This window comes from Monodelphis domestica, chromosome 1 (genome assembly GCF_027887165.1).
Source record: "Monodelphis domestica isolate mMonDom1 chromosome 1, mMonDom1.pri, whole genome shotgun sequence".
In the NCBI taxonomy this organism is placed as follows: Eukaryota; Metazoa; Chordata; class Mammalia; order Didelphimorphia; family Didelphidae; genus Monodelphis; species Monodelphis domestica.
Genome location: NC_077227.1, coordinates 34,399,748 through 34,411,983, shown reverse-complemented (window position 1 = coordinate 34,411,983; position 12,236 = coordinate 34,399,748). Strand labels below are relative to the sequence as shown.

The 12,236-nt window shown below is 42.3% G+C and overlaps 1 protein-coding gene across 13 annotated transcripts in view; it reads right to left on the bottom strand.

Annotated features, from left to right (window-relative positions):
- Nucleotides 1-2,251, bottom strand: part of SCAPER (S-phase cyclin A associated protein in the ER) — a 406,197-nt gene extending 403,946 nt beyond the window's left edge. For 5 of the 13 annotated variants that reach the window (XM_007477978.3, XM_007477983.3, XM_007477980.3 and 2 more), the window contains exons 1-2: nt 2,137-2,237; nt 1,430-1,591 (exon numbers count right to left, since the gene is read on the bottom strand). In XM_007477978.3, coding sequence (XP_007478040.2) covers nt 1,430-1,471 — 42 coding nt within the window. In that variant the 5' untranslated portion in view covers nt 1,472-1,591; nt 2,137-2,237. Of the gene's footprint in view, nt 1-1,429; nt 1,592-2,136 lie in introns of all 13 variants that reach the window. The other 8 variants (XM_007477979.3, XM_056796825.1, XM_056796835.1 and 5 more) reach the window with 4 other exon arrangements.
- Nucleotides 2,252-12,236: the final 9,985 nt, after the last annotated feature.

Below are 12,236 nucleotides of genomic sequence, written 5' to 3'. Positions count from 1 at the left end.
TTCCTTGTAAGCTGCTTTGAATATAACAACCAGCACTGTTCAGAGGGCAGCTAAATGTCGCACTGGATAGAGCACTGCTGGCCCTGGAGTTGGGAAGATTTCTTGGTGAGTTCAGATGGAGCCTCAGACACTTCCTAGCTGGGTAACCCTGGGCAAGTCACTTAATTTTGGGTGCCTCAGTTTTATCACCTATTGAAGGCAACAGCAAATCACTGCAGTATCTTTCACAAGAAAATGCCAAATGTGGGTCATGAAGAGTCAGGCACGACTAAAAAAAAATGCCAGAATAACAACAATGTTCAGCAATATGAGAGCCTGCCTAAAAAATGTTCTCCCAATACCTTGAACATGGTAGAAGTACAGATAATGCTTGAAAATATGTGGTAAATTGAATCAAGTAAGCTTGAAAAATTTACTACTTCACACTCTTAACAGAGCTTCAAGCAAAGGGTTTTCTGTTGACAAGTAGCAGGGGAGTTTTTCTAGTTTATCGTGTTATACAGGAAAGCCTTTTCCACAAATCAGTTCCTTCCAGTCATTTTCATAGTTGTTCCATGAAGGACTTTAAGATATTTTCAGGATTTACAGGTAAGCAGGAGGGAAGGAACAAGCATTTATTAAGCACCATCTATGTGCTGGGCACTAGGCTGAGTACTTTATAAATATTAACTTATTTGACTCTTATGACAATGATGGGGTGTAAGTGCTATTGTGAATCCCATTTTACTGCTGAATAAACTGAGCTTAAGTGAGGCAAAAAGCAGTTGAAAATGATGGCCTCATTTCATTAAAAATAAATCAGTGACTATTCCTTAAAGTCAATTAAAATAATACACATTGCATTTGCCAAGAGACTGGTAACTTTCTAGGAAGAAAGCTCAAATTCTTTACAACAAAGACTAACCTTGCAATAACACTATTAACAAAATATTTATATAGAAATCCCAATAAAAAGGCTGCACCCACCAGCCACAAGGAGCTGCAATATGCCCTCACTGAGGCCGGATGCACCAACCCCTCACTCAGGCTTCCCTTGGGTACAGCAGCCCCTTTTCTAGGTGCAGGCCTGGCACCTGTCCTAGAGCCACAGCCTCATACACTAACAGGGATTCATGAGAGCTTCCAGAGAGTACAGGGCAGCCCAGGGGCTGGAGTCTGAGAGAAGCCGGGGTGGACAGAGCACCCTGGCCCAACTGGTGACCTGAACTTGGGAAAGGAGGTAGTGGAAGAAGCTCCATCCTGGACAGATCACTGCCCTGCTCTGCTTCCTCCGGCCAATCCCTGGTTGTTCTCTGGGCTCTCCTTTTCCCCCAAGGCTTGCTGTCACTTCTGTGGGTGGTCTGGCTATTATACAAAGGACACCCTGAGGTTCAACAAGCACCATGCTAAACACTTTGGTTACAAGTGCAAGGAGTCAAACAGTCCTTACCCAGGTAGTGCTTACATTCCAATCAGGAAGACAAGGGCACATAGAAAGAGAGCGTGGGGTCAGAGATCAGGGAGACTTGAGTTGTAATTCAGCCTCAGACAGAGCGATAGCTGTGTGACCCTGGGCAAGTCACTTCCCCTCGGTCTGCCTCAGTTTCCACATCTGAAAAACGGGGATGACAATCATAGCACTCCACTGCCCAGGGGGTGGGGAGGTCCGAGGGGGAGGACATTTGGAGGGCAGTGGTGAGACGCCCGTTAATCTGGGTACTAAAACGGCATAGCCCCCCGTCAGGGTCAAGGCCGGGCTTCCAAGGTCCGCCCCTCCCCCGCCCGACCCGGCCATCCTAGGGGGCGCAGAGGCATACACGTGGCGCTGACAGCAACCCGTCCCGGCGGGGGACCTCCTCGCCCCATCCCTGAGGGGCTCGGATGGGGGAGGGGTGTGGAGTGCTCACTCCACCTGCCCTCCTCCCCACCACCCCGTCCCTCCTCGGGCCCCGTTCGGGCCCAGCCCGAGAGATCCGGGTAACTGAGCCCGGCCCGGCGGCAGGGGTGGGGGCAAGCCCCAGGGGGAGGGGAGCACCCCGCCGCCATCTTGTCCCCTCAGCCACGGGAGCCTGTCACCGGCCGCCCGCCCCGCCCAGCTGCGCCCCGTTCCCGCCCGCCCCCACCCCCCGGGCCCGCGCGCTCCCGCGGGACACTCACCCCCGACTGCCGACCGCCCGCCCGCCTGACTCACAGCCAGGCTGAACGTCCCAGGGCCGCCTCCGAGCGTCCCGCCGGGGTGGGGGCGGGGCGAGGACGGGGCGGGGCGCGGGCGGGCAGGCGGGCGGGGGCGGGGCCTCCCTCGTGCCCACGTGACGCTCCAGCAGCGCGCACGCGCGGCGACCCGCTGCGCCGGAGTGTAGGAGTCTCCCTGGGCCGGCTCGCGTGGCGGGCACTGGGGGGGCCCGAACGGGGAGTAATGCGCCTGCGCTCTGATCCCCTGGGCCGCTCGTGGACCGACTTCTGCTCTGACGTTTCCCGCCCTTCCCCTGGGCCAAGTCTGAGACACGTGCCGAGCGAAGTGCAGATGAACTGAGCCAAGAAAGCCGCGCACAGTCAGGAGTAAAGAGGCCCGGCCTAAAGAGAAGGATCGCGCCAAACCGAGGCTGCAAACGTTGATTAAGCACCTGCAGTGTGCCGGGCACCGTGCCAAGCCCAAGGTGTAACACCAAGAAAGGCAGCAGCACCTCTGGAAGCGTCCCTACGGCACTGGCGAGACCTCCGGGATGGAAGCTCAGCTGTGCCGGGACCGGAGAGGCGCCTGCAGAAGGGGGAGGAGGGAGAGGAGGGGCTGAAGGAGAGCCTGGAGGTAGTACGTGCACACATATATTTGTATATAGCCTAGGGAAGGCGTCTGTATGGAGAAACTGCATAGAAACTTAAAGAATCGCCTAGAAACATCTCCATATGTAAGCAGATGCCCGCAGAGCCTCAGACACACATGATACACTTTATCTCTGTGTTGTCACCTGTGTTTTGGGAACCCCCAAGTTGGCCTTGTCCCTAGGGGGCAGACCTTGTCTCTCACTGCACCATAAGCCTTAAGAATGATCCCGGCTTAGGTAAGATTAGTAGATAATCAAATCTTAAGTCCCCTTTTTGTTTTGGCTGTTTCTCCCAGCAATCAGAGCCCACTGCCCTGGTAGCCCATCCCCCTGAAGATCCGGCCCTTGTGAAGCTAATCAGTCCTACTTCCTGGCCTTCATTCCCCAGAAGGCCTAGAAGACCCCCAAGTTCTGTGACTGGAAAATCTCCTTTGGCCCTGTCAACGTGGAATCTAGAAACACCAAACTTGTAGCCAAGTAAAATCTGATGAACTCCAAGTTTTAGGACTAGATTGTAAGTTGGACACCCCAAAGTTTGTGCTTGTTCCCCGAGAAGAGGTTTCAGACTGAATAATGGACCCTAGGATAAAAGAAAAGCCACTTGAGCTGGAGGCTAAGACCAAGCCCAGTGACTCTTCTTGTCTCCAGAAGCTCCCAATACATCACACCTTCTCAGGCTCTTCAGCTTTCAAGACTGACCAGCTACCTACTGCGCTAAAGAGTCACTAGACTTGGGCTATGGAGGTCAATGGAGGAAGGTCCCTGTCTAAAAAGCATTTTAATAAGGATTTGTAGTGGATTTGGAGTCAGAGGACTAATGTGTCAATTCTATGTACTTTCAAGCAATTTCATCCTTCCAACTTTCTTCTCTCTAAAAAATGGGTTGGACAGGTCCATTGGGTTCTGTGTGCAATTTCTGGCTGCCTAGCCCTAATACACACACTGAGATGAAAATGTATCCCACCAATACAGTCTCTTAGCTGAATGATAGGTTTATTGAGAGGTGGCCAGTCTCACAATAAAGCCAGACTCTGGTCAAGATCAAAACCAGGCATCTGAGCCTTAGGAGAGAACCTTTTTTATGCCAAGAAATTTGATGATAAAGTGGCAGGAAATACAATCAAAATTAAAATAGAAAGGATGCAAAATCTTTCACATGGTTGGTTCTTAATTAATGATGCAAGTACTGATTAAGCTACAAAGTTTAAAAAAGATCACTAGGGATGGTAACTTTTTTCTATTATTATAGCTGATCTTTCCAAGACCTCTGCAATAATCAGTCAGGGTCTTGGTGTTTTTGCTGATGATTATGGTGTAATTTTAGGAGTCAGCATGTTATTATTAAAATAATCCTAAAAAACAATACTATTATAATCATAAAAAGGGGTAGGTGGTTTCATACTCACAATACCCCACCATTCCTCAGAATAACGTCTTTAAATAAATCGTGTAACATAGGCAGGATTGCAAGGGAAGTCAAATCTAGTAAATAAAATGTAATTTTTTCTTCAACCAGGTTCATGCACCTCCTGAAATCTTTCCAGACTCTTCTGCATCCATAGAGTCGAGGTCAAGAACTCCTGTAACTAGGTGAATTACAACATGACTCCTAGCTTAGCAAAGTGTCTGGCACACAGTAGACATTTAATAAATGTCTATCGAATTGAATTGAGTAGCTTGATACTATAAACATAGTTTAAACATTTTTTAAAAGCAAGATGGTTCCCTAGCATCTACCATCAAATCAACTAATTTTTACTGACAGTCCACTGTGATTAATGAGCCATGTATGCCAGGTGATACAAAGTTCCTTCCATCTTTAAAATCCTATAATTCAAAGGTATACAAAGACATATGACACCACTCTTGCTCTATAAGAGCTTACAAGACACAGAGGGAAAGCACAGAGGAAGCAGAGCCAAGTGGGATCCCCAGAAAAGGTACCAAGCATTCAAGGCCTACATTCCCTCAAATCTATAACCCACAAGGAAGGAAGGAAACCTTTATTAAGAGTCTATGACATGGAGGCAGCTAGTAGCTCAGTAGACAGAAAGCTAGACCTAGAGATGGGAAGTCCTAGTTTCAAATCTGAGTACTTCTTAACTGTTTGACTTTGGGGAAGTCACTTAATCCCTATTCCCAGCCCTTATACAGTAGTGATCCTAAAATGGAAAGTAAGAATTGGGTTGTTTTTTTTAAGCCTATTACATGTCAGGCAAAGTGATAAGTAAAAAAATCTCACAATAATCCTCCAGATAGGTGCTATAATTATCCTCATTTTTTATAGTTGAGGAAATTGAGGCAGATAGCAGTTAAGAGCTTACTCCAATCTTGGCCCTCTGCTTGGCCACCTAGCTGCCATGATTACACTATCACAAGTTTACAATTATACAAGCTACAAATATTACAATATTACAAAATGATGTTAGGATAGCACTTTAGTCAAAAATCATAAATGATTACAAATGTTACAAATGTTAGGATAGCACTTTAGTCTGAAGTCTTTAGTCTAAAGCAAAACAAGAAACCCTTATAAGTCTTTCTTTAACTTTTATTCCCAACCAATGTCCTTTATTGAAATCTTTTTATATCATTCCTATTGAGAAGTTTCATCAGACTGGGAAGGACTGACTGATCCATGAAGTGATCAGGCTAACTATCAGACTAAAAGAAGGAAGATATCTTCAACTGATTCACTTAATAGAAGTATCTCTTGAATTATATTTGACCAGGCTGAAAGAGGAATTGTTAAATTGAGATAGAATGGTTTTAGGAATCTGATTCTCCAGAGTACACCAAAAGTTGTGTTTTGTTATTCTTTGATGAATCAAGACCATTATCTGAAAATTTACCTGAATTTTGTTAACAATGTTTTATTTTGTTGTGGAATTCTGTCTTTCATTTGGGAATTTTATCTTTGCTCTTGAACCCTATAAATATGGAGAAAATGGGTTGGGGGGAAAAATTGTCAAAAACAGAATGGATTTCTGTCCCTTTGCCTTCTTTACTTTTTAAGAAGAGAAATGTTGAATTTGATTAAAAATTTTGTCTCTGGGAGGCTTGTATCCCAGACACAGGCTAGAGAATTTTCTTCTACCTCAGAAGGGGCTCAAGTCACAGAGGTAATCTTACTCCTCAAATATTCCACATTGAACCCACTCACCCACAGAAGTTCCAGAGAAGAATAAAAAGTAGGTCCTTACCCAAGGGATGGGTCAAGTGACGTTAATGATTCTTGTCTTTTTGTACTAATGTTTCTATTTTCGAAGTCCATCTCTTCAGGCAAGAGATTTCTGTTCTGGGACATTTGGGTGATGATCTCAGATTCAGGAATGCATAGTCTTAATCCTAAAAGCCACCCTAGTCTCCTTTTCAGATGTTTCCTATCCACTGAGGCTTTTCATTTACAACCAGCTTTGCATTTCCTAGCTCTAGATTTTGCTTCAGCCATTTCCAGATGTAAATGGAGCTTTTGGTAACTTCAGTCAGATGTTTACTTTGGGGAAACAGCCTAACTGGGCCTCACCCTTGCCAATATTGTGGCCTTTACAGGAAAGTTCAGATATTTTCCACCGCAGGAAAAGAAGCAAATCTAGAGAAAGTTTCCAAAGAAGTCTGAAATAAAGGAAGCTCTCATGTACTCCCAGATATCAGAGTACCTGTGTGTGTGTGTGTTTGAAAAGAATGGAAGGGAAATAAAACAGATTCCTTTCCACTAGGAAGGACTAACAGGTTTGGTGACAGGAATGTAACAGTATTAGGATGAATAACAAGAATTCAGAGAAACCTGGGGAGACTTCAATGAACTGATATAGCATGAGTCAGGGTTTCCTGACTGACCAGAAAAAGTAAACACAGTTTTGTGTTTAATTGTTTGTGTTCTCAACCTCCCGATTGAGTCCTGGAGATAATTAAGTGAACTGTCATTGTACAATGAACACTGGGATGGGCTTGAAATCAAGAAGACCTAAATTCAAATTCATCCTCAGACATTTACTGGCTGTGTGACCCCAAGGAAAGTCACTTAAACACAATCTGCCTCAGTTTCCTCATTGATAAAATGGAGATTAAAATAGCATCTACCTCTCGGGATTGTTGTGAGGATCAGATGAAATAATCACAGGGGACCTTGTATCCCAAGTGGCACAATGGAGAGTGCAAGACTAGGATCCAAGAAGATCTGAGTGAATTCTCCTTAGATACTACCTGTGAGACCCTGGGCAATCTCAGCTAAAACCTCACCTTGCAGGGGGCAGCTGGGTAGCTCAGTGGATTGAGAGTCAGGCCTAGAGACAGGAGGTCCTAGGTTCAAATTTGGCCACAGACACTTCCCAGCTGTATGACTCTGGGCAAGTCACTTGACCCCCATTGCCTAGCCCTTACCACTCTTCTGCCTTGGAGCCAATACACAGTAGTGACTCCAAGACGGAAGGTAAGGGTTCAAAAATAAATAAATAACTAAAATAAAACCTCACCTTGTAAAGAAATCATGCCTAATACTCCTTTGTTGTGAGAGTAAGTTTTAGTACCTTAATAAGATAATAGGAATAACTTTTATCAATTTAGTATAGCTGAAAATGTAAAAATAAATTGTATTACTTTAATAAGATAGTTTGTCAACTTAGAATAATTAATTCCAAATTTTAAGCCTCCATTTTATGATTGAGTTGTTTTGAACAAGCTGTTGGTTTTTTATTAATAAAATAAGAATATGTATATATTCTTAAACCATACCATGTGTGTGTTCTTAAGACAGGTAAATGCTGTTAATTTAGAAAATAATTTTGGAGATAATTGTCTTAAAATCAGAGAAATTTATTGAGAGAGAAGAGTTAAGCATGCCTGTGGAGGATGAGATCCCTTGGAGCTACTGAGTTTCCTTCATAAAAATATCTGATTGGACATTGCCTGTTCAACTGATCCCATCAGAACTGGCAAGAGTTCTTCTGGAATGGAATTCATTGACCATCTGCCTCTAAAGTTAACAGGGAGATGATATATTCTTTATAATCACATTCTACATTATTACTTATTAAAATATTTTAAATATTTACAATGCTTGGATTAGACAGATGACCAACAAAAAAATACTATAAACCAAATTATCAGTCATCAAAAAGAAATAAAGAAAACCCTTACCTTCTGTCTTAGAATCAATACTAAATATTGGTTCTGTAGGAATTAAATTTTAATGGTTTTACTAAAATATACAAAAATTAGAATATTCATAGCTGCGCTCTTTGTGGAGGCAAAAAATTGGAAAATGAAGGATGTCCTCTGATTGGGGAAAGGCTGAACAAATTGTGGTCTATGTTGGTGATGAAATACTATTGTGCTGTAAGGAATAATAAACTGGAGGGATTCCATGGGAACTGGAACAACCTCCAGGAAGTGATGCAGAGTGAGAGGAGCAGAACCAGGAGAACATTGTGCACAGAGACTGATATACTGTGGTACAATCGAATGTAATGGGCTTCTCCATTAGTGGCATTACAGTGATCCTGAACAACTTGGAGGCAATGGGGATTAGGTCAGGCAGCTAAGGAAATGTCTGAAGCCAGATTTATTATCAGTCATTTTAAACTAAACTACTAATCAAATTATGTGGTAAAAGACTTGGCAAAATGAATACTAAGAGTATCAAAAATCTCACCTGAGAATCCAGCCATCAGCCTATTCCTAGGGTAAGACTAGGACTGGTTCCTACCTAATCCTTCCCTCCTGCCCCAATCCACTCCATTGAGACTTAGGCAGCCTTTGTTATTTAGAGGCAAAAGAGAATCATAGAGGCTTTGACCTGACAGAGGACCCATGGACTCTGGTGGCCCGAAAGGCAATGTTGGTCAATTCAATAGGAAAGCAGCAGTGGGAAATTCTAAAATCTCAGGGTAATCATTTATTTTTAGACAACATTATTTGCACACTGTAAAGTCTGACTGCAGGCACTGAGTAGTGTATGTCTAATTAGTGTTTACATTGCACTGGTCATATATAAATAAATAAATAAACAAACAAACGAATGAATGAATGAATGAATAAATTAATAAATAAACAAACAAATAAATGAATTAATAAATTAATAAATAAAGATAAATAAATAAATGAAAGGACTATCTTCCTGCTCTGTATATTACTCTTCATTCTAGAGCCCTCCTTCTGGTGATTGTCTCCAGTTTTCCTGTCTATCATTGCTTGTCTGGACACAATTGTTCTATGTGGTCTCCTTGAAAGTTCCAGGCAGTGGGACCTGTCTTTTGCCTTTCTTTGTAGCTCCAGAGCTGCCTGGCACTTAGGAGACAATACAATTTTAATGTCCCACCAACTTGGCATCTCAGTCTCAGATCCGTAACGTGGAGATCACCCCTGTACCTACTTTACACGATTCTTTTGAGGATCAAATGCATTTGAAGTGCTTTGTGAACTGTAAATTATTATATAAATGCACTGTTATTATTTCCCCAAGGTTCCTCCCCCACCTCCCCAGCCCCAACTAGAATTTCAATAGTCATTAAACACTTATTAAATACTTACTAGGTGCAGGCTTCAGCGGAACAGGCGGAAGAAACCAATAAGAAGGTTCAACGGCTGAGAGGGCGACGCAGCAAGGCACTGTGGAGTGCTTAGGGAGTGTTGGAGCACAAAAGATAACACGGCCATCCAATGCAGCTGAGGAAGTCTCCAGGTGTAACGACTTTTTGTGCCACTGGACCCAGGCTTCCAACGCCGAGAGAGTGGGACTGTCTTTGTGCACCGACTTTTCCACTTAAATCTCCTTCACACACAAGTGTCTTTGTGCACACTCATCTATACACCATAGATGAAAACGCACAAAGACAATCATCATCCTTGATTACTGAGAGACTACTACTAGGTGCAGGCTGGAGAGCTAAAACCTGGAAATACAAATACCAAAAAAAAAAAAAGATAGTCCCTACCTCAAGGAATTAACAATGTGATGGGGAAAGACATACACAAAATTAACCATAATGTGTTAAAAGCTGTGTAGCTTCCCACTGGAGAGGAGACTTGGTGTACTTGAGTGGATATGGGCCAGGCCAGGGTAGAAGGAAAGAGCACTGATGGGCTAGGGCCACTTGATCTACAATAGGGGAAACAGCCATTGAAAACCAGATTGAATTAAAGCATTTTGAGTGTTGTACTACGGAAATGTCAAATATTTCCAGGATTATTTTTTCCCTAGTAGATGATGTAATAATACATCAGTGGGAGAATAAATCCTAGTAACTTCTCAGACTCTTCATATTGACAATGTGATGGCTACTGTCTCAAATACCACACTCAGTTTTGGAAAGGGTATTTATCGGGGAACTAGAAATACTGCAATAGGGAATCAGTAAAATTATATCTCTTAAACAAAAGTTCTTTATCATCTTTCCAGGGACTATTTTAAAAATTAAAAACCTGAGTCTTTTTGTATCCTATCATTTATTATCATTGTTGCTTTTTTTTTTTAATTTTTTTTAAACCCTTACCTTCTATCTTATAATCAATACTGTGTATTGGTTCCAAGGCAGAAGAGTGGTAAGGGCTAGGTGACTTGACCAAGGTCACACATCTGGGAAATGTCTGAGGCCAGATTTGAAGCTAGGACCTCCCATCTCTAGGCCTGACTCTCAATCCACCGAGCTACCCAGCTGTCCTCATCATTGTTGCTTTTAGAGTCTCACATTAAAAAAGAAAGAAAGAAAGAAAGAAAGAAAGAAAGAAAGAAAGAAAGAAAGAAAGAAAGAAAGAAAGAAAGAAAGAAAGAAAGAAAGAAAGAAAGAAAGAAAGAAAGAAAGAAAGAAAGAAAGAAAGAAAGAAAGAAAGAAAGAAAGAAAGAAAGAAAGAAAGAAAGAAAGAAAGAAAGAAAGAAAGAAAATGAGATTGAGACAACTTAAATTTTTCTAGTCAAAGATTGCTAGAGGGAGCTGGGTTTCCTAAAAGAGCCGGCATTCCAGTTCTTAAAGTATCAGAGAAGGATGGAATGACCATATTTCCCTAGATTAGTGAAGCTATAGGGATCCACCCACCTGAGGAGTAGTCCTTCCCTTCCCTACAAAGAAAGAAGGAAAAAAAATAATAGAAATAATAATTATAAGAAGAAGAAATAATAAGAATAATAGAAATAATCATTTCTTTTTTTTAATGTTATTTAATTAGGTTTAATTAGATTTAATGAATAATTTAGAATATTTTCCTGTGGTTACATGATTCATGTTCTTTTCCTCCCCTCCCTCTTCCCCCTCCAAGAGCCAAGGAGCAAGAAATAATAATTTTGAAGTCCAACTCCTCACTAAAATATCCACCTATCAGGATTGCTAGGGGAGGTCCAAAGAATTCACCATCAGGCCAATCAGAAGGAAGACACATCTCAGTATAAAAGATGGCATAAGAAGGTCATTTGGTATCTTTCTGGACAGAAGCCCACGAGACTGACCCATCCTTTATTAATAGATTGCATGCCCCTATTAATAAAAGATGTCATACTCAGAGAAATGGCCTCATTTTATTTATCGATTAAAATTCAGGACCCTATAATACTCAGGTCTTCAGATTCAGAATTCTTACCACTGGATCACACCACCTGCCAAATGAGAGGGAGCAGCTAGAGGACTGGACTTCAAGGTCAGAAAGACGTAGGTTCTCATTTTACTTTGTACCAGGTCAAGTTTCCCCATCTGTAAAAGTAAGGACCCCTAATTCACAAGGCTATTGCAAGGGAAAATGAAATATTGTATACTAAGCCATTGCAGGACCTCAAAAGCTATGCAAATTTTGAATTTAAAGCTAAACAAAAATGAGTCATCGTATTAACCAACGTTTATTTTAAACCTAGGTTGTGATTTCATTGATATAAGAAACTCCTAATAAGGGAGCTCCTCCTGCCAGTTTAGCCCCTGCTCCACAAACGATAGATCTAAAGAGTTCACCCGGACACCAACAGGTAAGACCAAGGTCACACAGCCAATATGAATTCAAGTTTTCTTACGCTTCTCAGTACTGTTACTATATTTATTATTGTTAGCTCCATAGTGGACTCCTGCCCTCAATTTGACCATTGCTCTCACCTCTATTTTATTCTTCTAGATTTTTTTTTTCTACTCTGACTCTGATTACAGCATTCTCTCAGCCTAACCAATTCATTAAGAGCCTACCCTGTGCCAAATCCTGGCTCATTGGAAAATCACTTCTTGCTCTATGCCCAGGTGTCTTCTCTCCCTCTCAAACACTTATTTTTTGAAAGGAAAAAAAAAACTCTTCTATTCTGCTTAGAAATAATACTGTGTATCAATTCCAAAGGAGAAGAGCTTCAAGGGCTAGGCAATGGGGGTTAAGTGACTTACCCAGGGTCACACAGCTAGGACATGTTCGAAATCAGATTTGAACCTAGGACTTCCCATCTCTAGACCTGGTTTTCTCAATCCATGGAGC